Raw genomic sequence first — 19,661 nt, forward strand, 5'->3', positions numbered from 1 at the left:
GCATTAAGTCTTGAAATGACAGACTGGTAAAGAGAACTCTTCAGCCATCAGAACTGTGGATATGACTAATAGCCAACATGTAGATCAATTGCCTTTATAAATAAATTAAAAACTATGCAAATGTATTGATGGAAAATTTAAGTTGTAGAGTACCTGAATGTTGTACAACAAAAAACTGCTCTCAATTTACGTGGGGGGTGGGGGTGGGGGGGAAGCGCGGCGGGGGGTGGGTGGGCTGAGGTTGTTGCATTTGTTTGGATGGGTAATATAGTCAGAAGTGCATGTTTCCTGTTGAAAAGCTTACATAGAAGAAAACTTTTTTATTTTTAGTTCTCTTGAGTGAAATATACTTAATCCTGCAATTTGTATGTCGAGCTCGGGCAGACAGGCAGCATTGGCAATGCATTAAGCATGCTATTTAATAGAAATTAATTTCAGGACAAATGCACGTGATCAAGCTGTTTATTGGAAGCAAGATTCCCACTTATCTTCTCTATATGCCATCCAAGAATGTCTCCTCTCTTTAGGCACTACTAGTATTTAAAATGTTTACCTTTGTTTGCCTGTATGAATGCCAACTTCAGGGCCATGAACATTAGAAGGGGAAAGCTTGATTAACATGAGATAACAGCTCTTGTCTGAAGAGGTGCAGTGCACTGAATGTTCAGATACAACAATTGTTGGAAAAGCTTATAAGTCCAGCTGAAAGGCAGTCTTTATGTAATCCTGTTGCTGTTAAACTTTGCTTGTTCCCAAGTTTCATACTTTCACTCTGTAGAGCTCTATTTTTCTCTGCTGTGTCGAGCAGTTAGGCTCCTTAAATTTCTGGCATGACTTAGAGTATTACTTAAACTTTGTAATTTTTTTCCTAGTTTTAGTTTCTGATTTCCAGTTGTTCTTTTTGGGCCATTTTTCTGTACTTTTGCACAGTCATGCTAGGTTGGCATTGCTGCACTCTGTTTCATCTTGATGTGGATTAACGGCCTAGAAATTGCTGCTGTGCTTACTTTAGTGGAGGAACACATTAGATTTGCATCAGCTGAAATGAAAAACAAAATTGCCTTTACACCATTTTTATTTTTTTTTTCCCCATTAATAGACTAGTTAGGGCGCCACGCGATGAATGGTGGTAAACACTGTCTGTGGGCATGGGTTTCATTACTGTTGCAGGGTTTTAGACATTAGGGAGGTAGTTCTTGCTGGAAGTGCAAATCAGTAGGTTTACATGAGAAAAGTGAGGAATGGGTTGCTTCAGTTTGGAACCAGATGTTTTATCTAGGGAACGTTTGCCACCATACAGTATTTACTCTGTTTCTTTTTGTAACTAAGTGTAGCTCTGGGTGTTTTAGAGATGACTATACACCGTTTAAAGAAAATCAGCCACAAAGACTAGAATAACATGGTAATCTTGTTCCAGTAGCTTCCTGTCAGTTATATTTAAAAAAAAGAAAAGATTTTTTCAAATTTGAATTTGGTGATTGGGAGAAATTTTGCTCCCACCTTAAAAGATGAATTTTCAGCTCTGCTAGAAATAAGCCCTGCATGCTTATGAAAGTAAACTTTAAGGTGACTAAATGCCTTCTACCTCTTCCTTACTGAAGATTTATTTTTTCTAAATGTCTTTTGGGGGAAGGGCAGTTTGTGGAACCAAAGGATGCTTTTGTAAGCAAAACATCAATTTCCTTTTTTAATAGAGCCAAATGTCACCATTGCTATCCCTGGTCAAGGCAGTGCCATTTTGGAGTGGCTCACAGTTGAAATTTACCTTGTCACATCTTACAAATTTTCACCTTAAAATAAAAATTAAAAAAGTATACAAACATACATAGTTTTTTGAAAAACTACAGTGCTTGATGGAAGAAGGATGGCATTTGGCTACCCTGTTCTTTCTTGAACGCCTCGGTGTTGCCTGTCTGCGCCGGCCATTGTTGCAATGTAAGCAATACTGTTTGATGCACTGCCACCCTCTATTGTTTGTTCAGTGTTTAGAATCTCCAGTGGGGAAGAGGAAAAGAAGCATGACTGTTAGTACTTCTCAGGACCCATCTTTCTCAGGATTAAACCAGGTCTGAACTGTCTCCTATTCCAACCTCAACCCCAAATTCATGTGCTTTATTTTTGTTTTGTTTTTGGTTTTGTTTTTCTGGAGAATGTAGACCTTGCAAAAGCACCTCTTATGTTGGCATTATTCAGACATACTTGGCAAACATGTAACATTACTAAGATGTTTCCCTGTGGCGCTTGTTTAAATTGTGGAATTATTTCTAAACTTCATATTAAAAGGGGCTAAATGTACGTGCTTCATTTCCAATGCAGAAGCAGGTTTTATTTTTGTCCTTTAAAACTCAAAAGCAATAGATTTATTGAATGTTTTGAAGGATAGACAACCACTCTAGTGAAATAGCAGGGCTTCTGCATAGGGCTGTTTGCTTGCTTTCCTGTAGGGTTCCTGCAGTGTCTTTGACTGCACATGGAGAGGTTCTGTTATCGCTTCAGCCAGACTCCTTCCCTTGCAGTTTTTGTTCAAAATCTCTCCAAATGTGTAATGAGGACTCCTGTATCTTCATTCATTGTGCTTATAAAACAAATTACTCCAGGAAGCTGTGTCTTGGAGAAGCATGAGTTTATCTTGTAGTGTTAAATGTAGTATTCCTGACTCTTTAAGAGAAGATGAATTTGAGAGAAATGAAGACATACACCAGTTTGTAGCAGGACAGCTGGAAATTGCTGAATATGAATCATAGTGCAGGAGTTTGGCCATAGAATCAGTCCGTAGCTTTCCACAATGATAGTCTTCATGTATTAAATCTGAGGCAGCTAGCTGCTGTACGCAAGCTGGCAGGCTTCTGCTGTCTGCTGAAACTTCCTTATCAGTTGAGGCAGAGACTTTGATCTACTTCTCTAGTTGCTCTTGGCAAAAATCTTGCCCTATTTCTCCAGTTTCCTGCTGATTGTGCAACAAACAGAATTAAGGTGGTATGAGGTTATCTGTGGGAATACATCTGTGTTCCTGCTGGCTGGCATCGGTACATTCTGTGCTCATCCAAATCAGGCTGTATCTTCCAACTTAACTCTTTGCAAGATGGACTTCCTCCTTTGCCTTACACCTATCTGGAATGGGAAATACAGAATGAGTGGAAGCTAGGGAACAGAGTAAACTTCCCCAGAGAAATCAGTGCTGTAAAATAATATCCAGTTAATCAACTAGTGTAAAACAGGTCTGTGTTGCTGAATTTTTTTTTTTTAAGAGGTTCTGCTCATACCTCTTGAGAGAAGGCAGAATTACTTTGTTCAGGTCTAATATTGAGAGCTTACAGCAGCTGTGGAAGAGGCAGAGCCATGATTTACTTTTAGAATTCTTTTGAAGAATGCAGTCTTACCATGTCTGTGCTAAACAGGACTAGACACCAGCTATTTATGTACTAGAGGGACACTTCCAGTGTTAACTATTTTGATTCATGAACTGTGACTTTGTCCCTTCATACCATTAATTAAGGGCAAGATCCCCAGGATTACAGAAAGAACGTGAAGATTTTGAATTGTTTAAAGTGTTTGTAACTAAATGTGCAGTGAAAATATTCTGACTGCATGTAGTATTTGGTTTTCCTTCCTTCTCAAGGCATAATATTTTGCTTAAATTAATGGGCAAAGGCCCTGCAAAAGTAGCTATTGCAAACTATGCATTAGAGGCTGTTGTCAGATCAGAAAGCTTTAATCAGAAAATAAGGGATTGCATTTGAGCTCAGGCTTTGCTTCCAGGATAGTTGCATTTGCAGTATAGTAATCACATAAAAGCTTTGCACTATCTGCTTTAGGAGTTTAGTATCAAAATCACTGATTTCCTGGTAGCTGGAGACCATGTCCGTGCTCACTAAGTGAATAACTACCTCTAGTGGTGGCTGTGGCGGGTGCAACAAACACAAAGACCCCCACTTTTCTGAACTGTCTGACCTGTGGAGTTGATTTTAAAACTTGGTTTTGTCCTCTTCCTCAAAGCATTCTGGGCTTTCAGGGTGATTTTTCACTAGAACAGCAAATGTAGAACTGCTATGCTTTGTGGTTGTGTATAAATCATTGCAAGACTTAAGGTTTTTTGCTCTGACACCTGTAGTTTAAGAGGTTTTAAGCATTGTTTTTTTCCTCTCTAGACTACTATAGTTAGAAAATCTTCTTCAACCAGAATTCTAAAACATACCTACCATGCAATTCAGAAACTTTGTCGTTCAGTATCTTTGATACTTCTTGAGTGTCACTTCGTAATTCACAGCACTTCCAGTGTGCCAGAGTGATATGCAAGTATACCTGCATCCAAGACTGAAACAAAGGGTCAGTCTCCCATACTTGTCTGCATTTAAAGCTGCATCTTCTGTGCTGGAGTCACCTTTAAGGTGATACTGTCTTCTTTCCATCATCTCCTTCCTTCACCCAAGTTAGTTTTGCAGTATTCATTAATCTGTAGGGGTTGTAGTCCCTGATACTGCAGTATTAATCCAGTGTTGGAATCGGGAGCTCAGCCTGATGTTTTGTAGCTTGAAGACTGATTGCTAGAATTTGAAATGTTCCTTCCATACTTCTGCCTCAGCTTTTTTTTTGCCTAGTCCCAAAATCTTGTCACAAGGTACAGTCTGTATTAACCTTTGTAGATAGGTTGGCTGTTAGCACACTAATTAGCACGCACTCAGTTGTTGCTAAATATCAAATCACTGGGCAAGCTTGGTTATTAGAAACCTAAATTGGATTCCATGTACTAGGCTCTAGCTTCCTGGCTGTATTAATATCATCAGCAAGTGTGTCATGCTGCTGTGATAGTAGTCTGGTAGTCTTGAAATGAGCATACGATTGAAAGCAAGATGCCTTGTTCGCTGTTGAAGGTTTTGGCCTTATGCTCTGCAGAATGGTCAGTGTTCTTTGAGGGTTAGAGAACACTACAGGATATACCATCATTTGCATTAAGCTGCTGAGCTGCCATTAACTATCTGTATGTGTAAACTGCTCTAGTGTGAGTGGGTTTGTAAGTGTACTTTAGCACATGCTAGTTTCCTTCCTAAATAGTGCAATGCAGTTATGGAGCTAATGTGATACAAACTACAATAGTAACATAAAATAGTCGTAGAACTAAACTAGAGATACTGAGCAGCACAATCTAATCTATTCTGCTGGATTGAGAAAAGGCTTGAACTAATTCACTATTAAGTATTTGAATTGACTAGTTAACGCTAGTTGCAACTCTGCACTGTTACTTTGCTTCCTCTTAACTGTAGACTATTACATTTTTGTGGATGGATATCTTTAAAATGTAGCTAATGCCTAGTGAAAGAGATGGGGGATTCTTTGCCTCATGTAGGAATATAATCTATTTTCATTTTTCTTTAAGTTATTCCTTATTGACTTTGGTTTGGCCAAAAAGTACCGGGACAACAGGACAAGGCAACACATACCATACAGAGAAGACAAAAATCTCACTGGCACAGCTCGATATGCCAGTATCAATGCACATCTTGGCATTGAGCAGAGGTGAGTTCAAGGAGATTACTGCTGTGCTTTTGGAGGCTGGAAGATGATCTTATTTGTAAGCTTCCAAAGTGTCTGATCTAATTTTATGTGAATAAGTGCGTATATATTCCTTTGCAGGTACTTTTCTTTTTGGCTGCCTATGCAAGGGTAGGGGGGGGAAAAATCCAGGCACCTCATTTGCTTCTTGAAGAGAGTCTAAGTCTTGCAGCATGGGGTGGATGGTTCTGCATACTCTTCTGGTTTTGTTTTTTTTTTTTTAAAGGATAAGCTATACTTCCATGTTGGATCTATCAGAGCCCCTTCACAAATAAAATGGTGCACTTTCTTGTTTGTGTTTGGTACCTGTTAACGCCACTGCTGACTGGCTTAAGATGTGGTTGCGTAACCAGAAAGAGTATTCTAAAGCTAGTGTCTGTGTCCTGTTTTCTCACTCTCCCTTCAAGTTAGTAAACTGTTGTTTATCCTTTTGCCTGCAAGAAAGACCTAAGATTGTCAACTTCACTCATGCTATATTTTGGTTTCTGGTATACACAACCATAGTTGTGGCTGTGTATGTGTGTACACATGTATGTGTGTGTATACATATTTATATGTTGAAGCTTTGCTTAATCAACAAACATATGTTTATCATCTGGATCAAAAGCATATTGCCACTAGATATCCTAGCAGTGGTCCAGTGGAGATAGCACTTCAGGCTGTTTGGAAGTGTACGTTACGTACTCAAGAGATATGGAGTGATGACTCTCTTCTCTTCCTTACCTATATGCTTAGATATTGTAATGTATAAGTGCAGAGTGTAGCTTTACCATGAGATGCTGAGGTTGATCAGACATAGTTAAAACTTTAATGAATGTCTGTGCCTCAGACCTTCAATTTAATCAAGATGGGAATGACAGGATTTCTATTGCTCAACTTCAACGGAGTGTGTAAGTTACAAATATTTTGCTTTAAAATGCTCCATGTTTCTTTTCTTGTAATTTCCTTAAGTGCATTTTATTGTCTGTCAAGTGTCATTACTTAAGCCTACTTGGCAGTGTGGGTCGAGTAAGGTAAATGACAGGTGTCATTTCTGAAATACATTTTATAGAAACCAAGCCGTTCTTGTAAGGGACTAGCTGTGCTAACACCTTACAGTGAGGGGAGGGAACTGCAAAAAAACTTGCTTTTGAATTTATTTGGAGGTCTTGTACCATCTGCTGGTAATGAAAATTCTAATATAATTAGAAATGTAGTTTGGTGCATGCTAAAAGCTATTAAACTGTCTAGTTCAAGTCAACAGTGGGGCAAACAAGTAATATATTCCTGCGATCAAGAGAAACCAGTCCTGAAGTTTGTAGCAGAATTTTTCAACTGTTACTGCTGTACTTTAACTGTTACAGTGCATGTTTTCCTATATGTAATGATAGCTGTTTGCAAGGAGCTGTCTGCAATGTAATCCACTGTTTGTTTTAGTAATAGAGAGTATTGTCCTGTTTTTCAAAGCCTGCAAATCACTTTTATCAGTATGTGCTCACATGTAATATATCTATTACAGATTTACAGAACTAAATGTTTCCTACAAAATCATGACATTAAACATTAAAACAATGAACTGGATGGGGGATGGAAACTATTAATCCCTTTATTGCTTCTGAATTTACCACTGCCTTCTCAGAAAATGTAATTTTGTCTGGTGGTTCTCTGGATTGTATTGATGATTAAAATCTGCAATTCTAATAGAATTAGCAAGTTTTGTAGGCTGGAGTTTGTGGTCTTAGTATCATTTTATCTGTCTTTGACTGTGGTTTCATGTTACAGCTGAGATGATTTCAGAGCTAGTTGCTGTCAAGAGGAGTGAACCAGTCTTCTCTTCCCTGAACCTTGGGTACAGCTAGTGTATTTTTGGCCTTGTGGTGAAATGGTTTAGAGAGCCAAACTGTCTTTGTTCTGGGATAGCTCCCAGAGGGTTAGAGAGATGGAACATCAGTTGAGGGGGTGACAGGAGGCCATTCTGGGGATTATTAGTGGTTATATTGAGTTGGCTGTAACATAAAGCTTCACATACATCTTCTTCCCTCTCATACCAAGATCTGAAGGTAGATCTGTCCAGGTTCTTAGAGATTGTTCTCACTTTAAAGGGAGCTGTTTTACCCTCACCCATATGTATAACTCTGCAATACCACTCTCAGCCTTTTGCTCCCTTCTAGGGGTAGTAGGTGTGTAGTCATTCCTGTCACCATTTAAATGCTTTTCTTGCAGATGTCTTGCTGCTGCTTTGCCACCCAGGCACCTGTCAGGCTCTTTTGGTGAAGGAGCTGGGAGGAGGAAAAATCAGTGTTTTTTTCTGTCTCATGTAAAATAAATGTCAGCTGCAGAGGGGCAGTCAGAGGAAAAATCTGATTCTACCACAACTGGGAAGAGGCAACTTTGCCAAGAGAAGAAAAATCATGGAATGTTTTTTTCCAGTTCAGTGAACTGTACTAGCTTTAGTAATCATGAAAGCTGTGTAGCAAAGTATGATGGTGTTCATATGGCTGAAGAGTGGATCTGGAGCATATGCAGTACAGAAAACTTATGAAGCGTCTTAGATGAGAGTTTGCGTGCAAATTCTCAGTCAAGTCTATGGGTGGATAACTTTGGAGTTCTCTAGCTGCCTTGAAACAGACTTCTTGTGGGAAGAAAGCAGAGGGATATCTCATGCATTCACCTTTCTTAATACTGCTTGTCTTTTTAAAAGTCACAGAGACAATTTAGGGTGTTCTAACAGAATTGAAGAAAGAAAATATGCCCTTTTGGGGTTAGATGTTCAGATTGGTCCCAGACAGAGGTAATGTTCAGGGAAAAATGTTCTTAATGAAGTTAAGACTCATGTCCTGTATCTCCCCTACAATGCATTCCATGGTTCCTACAGGTAAAACTTTAGTTTCTATCCAAGCTACTTAACTAAATGGGAAAGATATTTAATGTATCATTTTTTATTTTCCAAAGATGTAACTGCAGATGGAAATATACCACACACAATACCTGACTAAAGAAATGAATAGGATCTCCTTCCTGCTTGTGAAGACTTGTTACATCTGTAATCTTCTGAATCCTGAACATCTAGATATCTTAGCTGTATTAGAAAGAGACCTTCCTTTGCATCAAAGCTTAGGTTTTATTCCTTAATTATTTAAAAAAAAAAAAAATTTGGAATGCTTGCACTTTTTGGAATAAAGTATGAAATGCCAAAGTTTGTAATTCATTGTGTTCTTTCTCTTTCTCCAGTCGTCGGGATGACATGGAGTCTCTAGGCTATGTATTGATGTACTTTAACAGAACCAGTCTGCCTTGGCAAGGATTAAAGGTACGTTATGTTGCCTTGTTTTTTTCACCCCTCACCCTTCCTTTTATTTATCACATTTGGGTATTGTGCTTCTGCCTGCTGGTCTGGATAAGTGGTTGTATATAATGTTAGCTTCAGTTATGCAAAGTGGATTCTCCTAAGACATGATACTTAAAGAATGTAGAAGAAAGGTTCTTTCTGCTTCTTGTGCAGCAGCAAAATGTGTATTGTTTGGCTGTAGTAAAATTTATGCTAAAGAATAGCTTACGTCATCTCTGCAAATTATTATTGTCCTGTTGTGGGCTGAGGCCCTTTTTGGGAAGTAGAAAATAACACTGTTAGTGGCTTTTTGAACTGCTGTAGAGAGCATGAAAATAATCTCTTGCCTAACAAGTTCAGTTTTAGTGGTATCTTCAGTCCAGTTTATGGCACAACTGAATAATTCTTAGCTGCAACAGTTTCAAGTATTTTAATGTATGGTAGCCAGGTATAAGCATGGCAAATATTTCTTATTTTTGTTATCTAGACTTCAGTGATTTGTTTTCGTGTTTTAATTTTCTTCCTCCATATGAGTTGTGTAACTCAAATGGTGTTGCAGCTGCAAGTCTTCTAAAAAGGCAAGCAGCTTGTGAAACACTAGAACTCTTCAGCTGCAAATGAATGTAATGGCTGCTTACTGAAACACGCAGCAGCCCTTGAATGGGGTACTGAGTGGGAATTAATAGAACTTTGGCAAATGTAAATGCAAGTCTGGTCTGTTTAATGGACAAAAGCAGCAGCTAGAACTACACGAGCTGTGCCATGTGATGGAAGCATTAGACTGCGACAAATGGTATTAAACTGTGTCCAAATCTTAATACCAGATTGACCTTCATTCTCTTTGCAGTAAGTGTGTGGGACTTGAAGATTTCACATAAAATACTTATGGTTGACCAAAGGATTTTTGTCATTTTTTCGCTACTGTCCTTATTAATCCAGTGTTGCACAGTATCTCTTATATTGTGACCTACATGTTCCACAGGCTGCAACAAAGAAGCAAAAGTATGAAAAGATTAGTGAAAAGAAAATGTCCACTCCTGTTGAGGTTTTGTGTAAGGTAAGAGTTTCCAAATGATGTCATACTGTGAAATGAAAGTTCTTTTCTTCCTTGTTTTTTAAAAACTAGAGCCGACATATTAGGTAGCAGCAAATGCCATGTGAGACTGAATAATACTCCTCTGGCAGTCATGGGTGCTGTGTGTTTGGCCACCCAGCAAGATTATGAATGTATATAACAGGGCAGGCATTTGCTGCTATTTTTTGGTGTAGTTCATGCCACCATCATTCTAGTTCTTGGTGATTATCGGCTGTGCAAGCTCTCCAGCTCTTATGTGAGGCCTGTTCATTTCCTCAGCTTCTACAGTGAAGGTTCTATATGTGCCCTTTTGGATAAATAAAACCAAGGGAGAGCTGTATAGCTTACCCATATATGCTTGGTTTTGTCTCTTTCAGGTTGTTCATACTGTCTTTCTCTCAGATAGGGACTGTAGTAGAGTTGAATGTCAAGTGATCTTTAAAACCATGTTGCAGAATGATATTCTTCCAGTGCTGTACTTTGGGTCTTAAGACTTCTCTTGAACCTCTTGAACTGCGGCAGCCACATGCTTAGTAACAAAGCTCACTGAGAACACACAGTAGTTTTTGCACATCAAACAGCAGCACCAAGGATTGCACTTTCTAGTCAGGCACATTTACACACCCTTACAGTCTGACAGCATCTTCCAAACTGCTCAAGTGTTATACGCTGTGTTGGTTTTTTTCTTGTAGTACAGCTGTATGCTATTACCTATTTACATGTAGGGTTTAATATAGCCTTAAATTTATAAATATGTAAAGCAGGGAATATTTGAAACAAGTTTTCATGGTTTAAGTCTGCACACCTAATAGTGGTAACTGATCTTGCCTCTAGTATGCTCAAGGAAACATGAGTGGATTCCTCTAAGAGGCAATTACTACTTATTTTGGAGACCTAGTTAATAACAACTAGGTTTAATTAGGGTGAATGAAGTGCTTTAAATATGTTGTCTGCTACCAAAACCTTCAACATACAACTTGTAATTGCAAAACATGCATCAGGTAACAATTCTGGGGAAGGAATGTGAACCTGGTAACTTGCTGATCAAATCCACTTTCTGAAATACATAATAAATTAATAATGAGAGACAAAGAGGAATTTAGACTTTGGGAATCTTCAGCCAGTTTGTCTCTGCCATCATAGACAGAAATACAGCTTTTTGCCGTCTTATAGAAAGTTGTTAGAAGCTTTTTGCTGCAAGCCGTGGCTTGATTAACACTGTTGATTTACAGGGATTCCCTGCAGAATTTGCCATGTATCTGAACTACTGTCGTGGCCTGCGCTTTGAAGAGGCACCAGATTACATGTATCTGAGGCAATTATTCCGTATTCTTTTCAGGTCAGTCTCAAAGTGGAAAAGTACAGAAATTTCAGTGCTTTACCAGTTGGTAACTGCTCTGTGGGACTTGCGCTGCAGAAAGCTGCTCTGTATATTGTAGGGAGTTCTTCTGGGACTTTCTTTCATTTTAAAGTTTGAAAAGCTGTTTAAAGGACCTGAAAAATATTGTTCAGTGTTAAACATGAAGGAAAAGATTCTCTTGTTTTTGCATTGCATGATCTGACCACCAATGCTAGAGGGTTGAGCCCATGCTTCAAGTTCTTTTGCAAGTAGCTTAAGAAATTGACTCCTCAGTAGAAGTGTTTGAAGCTTGATGTTTGGAGGTTGGTGATGGGACTAGCAGTGGTGCCTGAGAGATGGATTTCAATGGTGGGGAATAGTGCAGTTTCATTGAGCTTGTTAGAGAAACCAGAACATAAACTCAGCCTTGTGGAGTGAACAGCATCTGTCAAAAGAAGAACTGGTACTGCTCCCTCAAGAGTCTCCCTCCAGGTTTCTGGAACTGAAAGCAATTTTTATTCTATGATCTACAGTGCTGCAGTCTCTGCTTAAAACTGCATATATTAAAAAAAACCCAACCTGAGAACCTCAGTGCAAACAAATGGGTAAGCGGAGTCTTGAGAAAGTGCTTCTTTACAAATGCAAACTCTTGCATAAACAATGAAGAAAATGCTGCTTGATGGTATATGGGCTTACTTCAAGAATCCCTTTAAGTTAGTAATACTTAACATTTATATCCCATTCATAATCTCCAAAGCATCTTACAAGAAGAGTTAACCTGTAGTTCTGGGTTTTCAGCAAAAACTTGGTATTAGCAGTAAGGAAGTTATGATGTGTTATTGTAAAGTATTTTACTCTTTTCTAGGACCTTGAACCACCAATATGACTACACATTCGACTGGACAATGTTAAAGCAGAAAGCAGCACAGCAGGCAGCCTCTTCCAGTGGGCAGGGGCAGCAGGCCCAAACCCCCACAGGCAAGCAAACTGACAAATCCAAGAGTAACATGAAAGGTTAGTAGCCAAGAACCAAGTGACGTTACAGGAAAAAAATTTACACTAATTTGGACAATGTCAGCAATTTAAGTGTTAGATCAAGGAGGTGGTTTAAAAAATATATTTGGCTGTTAATTTAAAAAGCAAAAACAAAAGACGTCCTTGGAGAATTTGACTACTAACTTTATACCAAAATGTCCTTGTTCTTCATATCATTTCTTCTGGGGATGTTGGGTCATTTTAACCACTGCATCTTTTGCTCCCGCATTAACCACTTTCCAAAAACAAGAAACTGACTTGGTGTTGGGAATGTGACATTTTTATTTATTTTTATCTATATATATACATCTATATATATTTATATATATATAAATATATAATACAATCCAAAATCCTAGACCTAACACTTCTTAAGGGATAATTCTCATTAACTAGGCAAGGATCTAGAGACTTTGGGTTCTACTGTGTTCCAGCTGGTATAGTGCTGTGGGTTTGCTTCTGTTCTATATGCCTCAAACATTGGAGACAGAAAATTGTGAATGATCTGGCTTCCTCCAGTGGGTTTACACTGAGACATTTGGTCCAGAGTTAAAGGAAAGGACCAGTGAGCTCAAAATGTCTTGGGTAAACCAAGGAGTAACCCTGAACTGCTGTGGACTGCCAAGTCACAATTTTCTGAAGTATCTGGATGCTCTGGGTGGGGCTTCAGGTTTCTTGGTTATTTTTCATGTTTGTAGGTTATGGTTTCAGAGGGAAATGTTGTGAAATGTTCAAGGTGTAATTGTAAAAACTGACAACTGAGTTCTGAAAAGGCACATATGACTTTTTTAAACATTCTAGAAGCTTTTTAAATTTTTTTGGTGATGTAAATCTGACTGTGTTAGTCTAGTGTGTTACTAGCATGAAACTGCTACAGCTGGTGACTTACAGCCAGTCTTATAATGAAACTGATTGCTCAAGATGAGCTGTGGATAAACTTGAAGCTAATGAGGTTGTTCAAGTGAGAATAGAGAAGCTAGGTTTAAGTTATGTACTGAGATATTGCTAGTACTTGCTATTCTTCAGTACATTCTTGTCTTGACTATCACTTTTATATGTATAAAACTATATATTAAGCTAACATGATAGACTTGGAAGTCAAAGAAATGCAGGAGTATTTACAATAAACTTATCAAAACATTGTTTTTCATGTATTGTGGCAGCATTCAAACATTGCCAGGTGGCTTTAGTCAAAATAGCTATCCAAAAATACAACACTTCATCCAGAAAAAAACGAAGAACTAAAATACCTGCTGGTCTTCCCAAGACTCAATCTGAAATGATTTCTTAAAGAAAAAAAATTTCCATAGGATGCCATTAAATGTCAGATTCTTTGTGGCATAAAAAGTCCAACTTACTTTGCTGGAGCTGACATGTTAAAACATTGAAGGCTGTAAACCAGTTCCTTCAGCTGAAACACTGGTACATAGCAGACTCGGTAATTAAGCACCAGGCTTAGCTTGCTTCCTGAAATACAGAAGCTCTGACAAGTTCAGAAGCCACTACTGAACCTGATGTCAGAATGTGGAGGGGATGGCTGTTAGAGCAGAAGGAAATAACGTAGATAAAAATGCAGCTTCTTACAACGGCTCATGCTTAAAGTCAAGGTCTTACAGGAGGTCTAACGGGTGGGATGATCTGTAAATGGATGCTGCCCTGAAAAATCAAGTTGTATGTGTTTGAAATACTGTTGTGCTGGTGAAGTATTCTGAGGTTTAATGTGGTACTCTCCTGGCTCAGGCAGTCTCTGACCGAGTGCTATACAGTAAGTAAAGGAAAGGTCATTATAGTGATTATCTGTCTCCACCTTCTAGTGATGATGCAGTGACAGAGTACAAAGCTGCAGCTGACTGAGCAGCACGAGTAACAGGGAAGCTGTCTTATTTGAACCTTATAGACCATTTCTGTTTCTTGGACATTCCTCATTGCACTGTTCTTTGGTAACAAGGCACATTGCTATAGCTGTAGAGAAGTTGCTTGCTCTTTTTTTTTTTCCTAGCAGAATTTCAGTGGCTCTCGCACAGAGTAACAGTCTTTTGGAGAAATTAATCCCTCCTCTGCCCTCCCCATCATGAAGAAAAGGCTTGTGACCTTTGGATCAGTCAAGCTGTAATGTCAGCAAAGCATTAAAGTAGTGCTTGTCAAACATCTGAAGACTTCCTCAGCTTCCTAAAATAGTTAATTTAGTCTCTTCAGCAAAGTAACAATTCCAGATTTCTAAAATCCTACATGCCTTTTTGTGGGAAATATTGCCTGTTAATGAAGATTTTCTGAAACCAGCTAAGTTCAGGCAGGAGGCTGTATGGCTTATATGTTGCTCTGACATTGAAGATGAATGAAATACCTGGTTATTTTTTCCAGAGTTCAGTTAAATTCTCATGTAGTTGCTGTAGCAAAGCCTATGCTAAAGTGGCTTAAAAGCTTTCATGGTATCAAATTATACCCCCCTGGTAACTGTATCCAGTTTAAGAGTACTGGAAATAGGAATTTACAGGTGCATTTACTGGTTAAAATCATACAGTACACCATATAAAGTGCAGCTACTACTGAAGGTGTGCATCTGAGGAGGGCGGTAAAGTCTTAATTCTTTCAAACAGTGTCCAGAGACTTACATTACTTAAATTGTTTGGACAGTGTGCTCCTTTATAGATATTCTGGCTATCTTAACTCAGATCCATATTAAACCATCTCACTGAATCCTATAGGTTATTCAGGCTGAATATTCTGTTTGGTTCCAGGGAAGCCTGTTCTGTCAATGGCCTTTTTTTCTCTTTTATTTTTTTCCTGTCCCTCTCTGGAACCCTGTGCAGTATCTTTTATAACGGCAAGATCAGCTGGTTTTGAACTTGGGAGAGGTGAACTGTTTCAACAGACAGGGCTTCTCTGCTGACTCTGGGAAGTTTAGCTCTCAATCTCTTGACACTGCAGTAGTTGTTCAGGTGTGATTTGTAACAATGCTTACAGTCAGCTTCCCTCAGTCATAAAATGACTCAAGCAGTCAATCTCCGGGATAAAGTCTATCCATTCCCTTTGCGAGAGGTGTTTTTAATTCGCTTCAATGTAGAGTTCTGGAAGCCTGTCAGCAGTTCATTAGCATTTGCTAGATGCCTATGGTTGTGGCAGTATTTCTCAGAACAGACTTAATAGTTCACTGCTTGAGATTTAGCCAATTGATAACTAAATAGTTTTCACTGCTTGTCTCTGCAGCTACTTAATAGAGAAAAAGTTTGACTGTTTTCAAGTAGAGGTGCTTCCTAGAGTATGACAGTACAGTTACCGTTCCTCTGTTGATAGATCTGCAGCTATAGAAATAATAAAGCAATTTGAGTATCTCTCACATAGCATTGAGATTATCAGAGTTTTGAGTAACACTGTGGAGGGACAAGGAGTGATGAATGTGCAGATTTGGGCTGGCCATCTACATAGTGAAGATTTGTTAGAGAGATGTGAGCATCAGCTCTTCAGCACGTTCTTCCTACTGGCAAAGTCTCGCGTGTTACATGAATGTCTCAGCGTCTCATTTGACAGCTGTGATTGGGCTGTGTTTGGGAACACTTCCATGTAGTCTTAATAGGACTTGCAGGGGATGTCGTGGGTTGAATCCGGTTCCCTATTGCTTTTGGTAGAATTGGGCATTCTCTTGCCCATAATACCTTGGATTTGAGCTATTCTAACAAATAGCAGCGTATCATTCGTTCACTTGGCCTTTCTTCTCAGGTTCAGGATCCCATTTTCATTTGAAACATCCAGGCCACTAAAGCAATGAGTTGATCTGTTTCTTCCCACATGGGGAGCACACTCCTCCTTTGCTGACTTCGTTTTGGCTGCTTTGATGGAGAAAGTGGTTCAAATTATGAATCAGCGTTCATTGCTGAACATACTAAGTGGAAAAACAGTGTAACTGTTGTGTACATCAAGTAAGGGTTATGGACAACTTCATGCCAGTGGAACTAAGGAATCACTGGGGTTTCTGTGAGAATTTGCACTGATGTTGCAGTGACTGTCTTAATGCTGGTGTGGAAATACTACTTTTTTTAGATTTTTCTAGTACTGGATAAAGAGATTGTCCTTCTGTGCATTAATTTGGCTCAGAGCTATCAGATCTTTTCTAAATCACCTGTAGCCTATTCTGGAATAGTTAAAGATGTCTTCTGGGTACTATCCAGATACACTTTTGATTGAATGTCAGGCTGTGTTTAAGACTTGTTTGCACTTTCTTGTCTCTGGATGACAGCACAAGATATAGCTGAGGTCAGCTTTGTCTGTATTTCACTGGGAAGAGATTTCTGTTGCAGAAACTGAGCTGTGGCTCAGATTAATTCATACATCAACAGAATACCATTGTGTTTGGAGGGCATCCAGGATGGAAACTTGCTTGGCAAAGTAGTCTTTGAGACTCCTGTTACCTGTTTAAAGCACAGTGCTACTTACCTGAGTCACCAGAAATGAGTGTATAAGCAGTCACATGAAGAGAAGTCTGACTTGGCTTGCAGTAACCGGTTCGTTGAGATCTGTGTAGGTATTCTTTTACTCTCCCTTTTCCACGATGTCTTGAGCTTGTTGTTTGGAGTACTGAACTTTAAAAGAATTGTTCTTGACGCCCCACCTCCCCTGTCACATGAGTTGTTTCACTTGTCCTTCCAAGGACAGAAGGGATGCTGGTTCCTAGCCAATGTCAAAGGTTCTCACTTCTGTTCTGGTTGCCCAGAGTGTCGTATATGTGAGCGTGTAGTGAACACCAGTTACTGTAAGGTAAGTTATTCCCGTTCCTTTTCCTTCTGTCTGTGTGACACTGCCATACTGCGTCTCTGAGGAGTACCACTGCAATCAGCTGACAGTTTGACATTCAAAGATATAAACATGAGACATTGCAGACAAGTAGAAAACAATCCTATGAAATTACATCCTGCTTCCTAGTGGCAATAACACAACTTGTTTTCAAACTGTTGGTCTGAATTCCTATTTGAGGCATGTGGCATCCAGCTGGTGTGTAAGCCTGTTTTCCAGTGCATTGGTAGGTGTGAGTGAGAGGTGTGTGTGTTTGAGCTAAAGGGCGGTGGCAAATGCTGGTTAGCTTTGGAAATGGACACCAGGAACTCTGCAGTTCTGAGATGGAGCAGCATTTTCCCCTTTGAATGACCATAACTGATGTTTTATTCTCCTACTGTGAAGGTTGTTTCTCATTTTCATCACGTATCAGTAAGTTGCCCTTGTGTTTATCTTGCAGGTTTCTGAGCATGGCGAGGATGGGACAAAGCAGAGCAGATCGGAGCAGGACTTGTCACTCCCCAAATCCTAGAAATTTTAGTTCATACGTACACTTGCCAGTGGCTGTGGGCAACCATTTACTTGGTGTAAAGAACTTAATATCGGTATAAACTGGCTCTGGGCAGTGTCAATGATGCTGCACTTTTGAGTTGTAGCAGCTGTAATTGTGAATATTACTGAGATAGTGAAACATGGTGTCCAGTTTTCTATTGCATTTTTTTCAAGTGGAAAAGTTAACTAATGGTTGACACACAAGTGGAGAAAATTGTGCATATGCCAATTTTTGTTACCTTTTTACTTTGAACTACACTGCTTATGAGATCTCATTGTTTTGGAAGAATGGCATGAACAGTCTTCGGCAACAGTTGTGATAATTGTAAATGCTCACAATTGTGCACTCTTTTCTGGTTATTCCTCCCTGGGTTTTGAAAGTTGTACACTTAAAACATTCTTAAAGTTGTTGGCTTCTATGTGCAACATACCAAGCCAGCTGACATGGTAGTAACCAAAGATTCCAGTTTTTAAGCATATGAAAGACTCTGCCTGCTTACCTGTGCTAGAAATAACAGCATCTAAAGTGAAGACTTAAGAGAAACTTAGCGACTACTAGATAATCTTTAGGACTCTGCATTAACTCTATAATGTTCTTGGTATAAAAGGAAAAACAGCATATTTGTCACGAAATTTAGTTAACATCTTACAACTGAACCTGTATGTAAGTTGCTTAGATAAATGTAATCACTGTAAACATCTATATGATCTGGGATTTTGTTTTTATTTTGAAGCGGGAGCTTTTTTGTTTACAAGTTCATTAAAAACTAAAAACTTTCTGTAAGGAAATGAGATTTTTTTTTTTTAATTTGCCTTGTTAATTCAGTTTAAGAAATCTACATTACCCTGTTTCTAAACCAAGTTTCGAGGCCATTTGTTAAGCAAAAGAAGTCATATTTCTTTCTAAATCATTTTAGATTTAGTGTTGTAACTCTTCCTCATTTTGTTTTTAAATAAATTTTGTATTTTTTCCTTGAGGGGGAAGGGGCAGTCTTGCATTTTTATAACTTGTTGTTTGAGACCAGCCCTCTATACTAAGATTGGATTTTTTTAAAATGAGATGGCATCTTTTGCAGACCCGGTATTGGCAGCCTTCGAGCATTGCCATGTCATGCATCGGCTGGACTGACTTGTGATTGCTAGTTTTGAGAAAAATTTGAACGGAGCATTTGGATGGTTTTAAACCAAGGCATTTTCTTTCAAGTTCTTGTGGATATGACCAGATTTACTCTTGTTCTTGGGGACAGCCTCACACCATGCAGAGTTCACATTGGTTACTGCCCCAGGCTGTCTTCCTTCTCACTCCTATTCTAGCCCAGCTGAAAGAAAGAAGTACTTTTATTGCTGGTAATTCTTTAACAGTGTAATTTATTCCTTTATAGCATGTCAGAATAAATTAAAAAAATGTCTGAAAATGCTGCCAGATGCCTATTGTGTAAATGTTGTTTGTATGTTAGCTTTTTAGACAGTTTCCATGCATGTAGCAGAGTTCCTGCTCACAGTTCATATTTTTACTGTTTGAAAAGGTCTTTCATTTTGAAAACTGTTTCTTCAAGATCATAATACTTACACTGTGCACTCTTTGTCATCATGGAGTGGTAATCTGGATCAAGGCCGCACTCCCCTGCGGTCACTATGCATACTCTCTTCATGAGAAGGATCTGCTCTGAGAAGATGATAAACTTTAGCTGGAGAACATTGTGTGCTAATAAACATTTGTATAGATAATCTGGGAGTACAGGGAGGCAAAAAGTCTGCCTGGCTTCAGAGATACCAGTGCACATTTGGAAACTTCTAAGTCAGAGCGGTCTCTCTGTTACCTGGAAGGTGGAAGAAGAAATGTAGCTCATTCTTCTGGCTAGGATGTTTTTCTAGACTCTGAGCATTGCCTCATCCAAATAAGGATGCTTTACAAGCAATGCTTCGTATGAAAACTGGTATGTTTCTAAGAACTGGTATTTAAAATACTATGTTATGTCCTTATATATGATTTCTACTGTCTAGGCAATGCATCTGACAACATGCATTGACAGAAG

At 38.9% G+C, this 19,661-nt stretch overlaps 1 protein-coding gene across 4 annotated transcripts in view; it reads left to right on the forward strand.

Moving 5' to 3' along the window:
- CSNK1A1 (casein kinase 1 alpha 1) overlaps window positions 1-19,048 on the forward strand; it is a 35,457-nt gene extending 16,409 nt beyond the window's left edge. The window contains exons 5-11 of one of the 4 annotated variants that reach the window (XM_074916363.1): window positions 1,983-2,066; window positions 5,375-5,514; window positions 8,761-8,839; window positions 9,840-9,914; window positions 11,165-11,271; window positions 12,137-12,285; window positions 17,534-19,048. In XM_074916363.1, coding sequence (XP_074772464.1) covers window positions 1,983-2,066; window positions 5,375-5,514; window positions 8,761-8,839; window positions 9,840-9,914; window positions 11,165-11,271; window positions 12,137-12,285; window positions 17,534-17,541 — 642 coding nt within the window. In that variant the 3' untranslated portion in view covers window positions 17,542-19,048. Of the gene's footprint in view, window positions 1-1,982; window positions 2,067-5,374; window positions 5,515-8,760; window positions 8,840-9,839; window positions 9,915-11,164; window positions 11,272-12,136; window positions 12,291-17,533 lie in introns of those variants that run through there. The other 3 variants (XM_074916365.1, XM_074916364.1, XM_074916366.1) reach the window with 3 other exon arrangements.
- The last annotated feature ends 613 nt before the right edge of the window (window positions 19,049-19,661 follow it).

Source organism: Athene noctua, chromosome 12, assembly GCF_965140245.1.
Source record: "Athene noctua chromosome 12, bAthNoc1.hap1.1, whole genome shotgun sequence".
Taxonomy (NCBI): domain Eukaryota; kingdom Metazoa; phylum Chordata; class Aves; order Strigiformes; family Strigidae; genus Athene; species Athene noctua.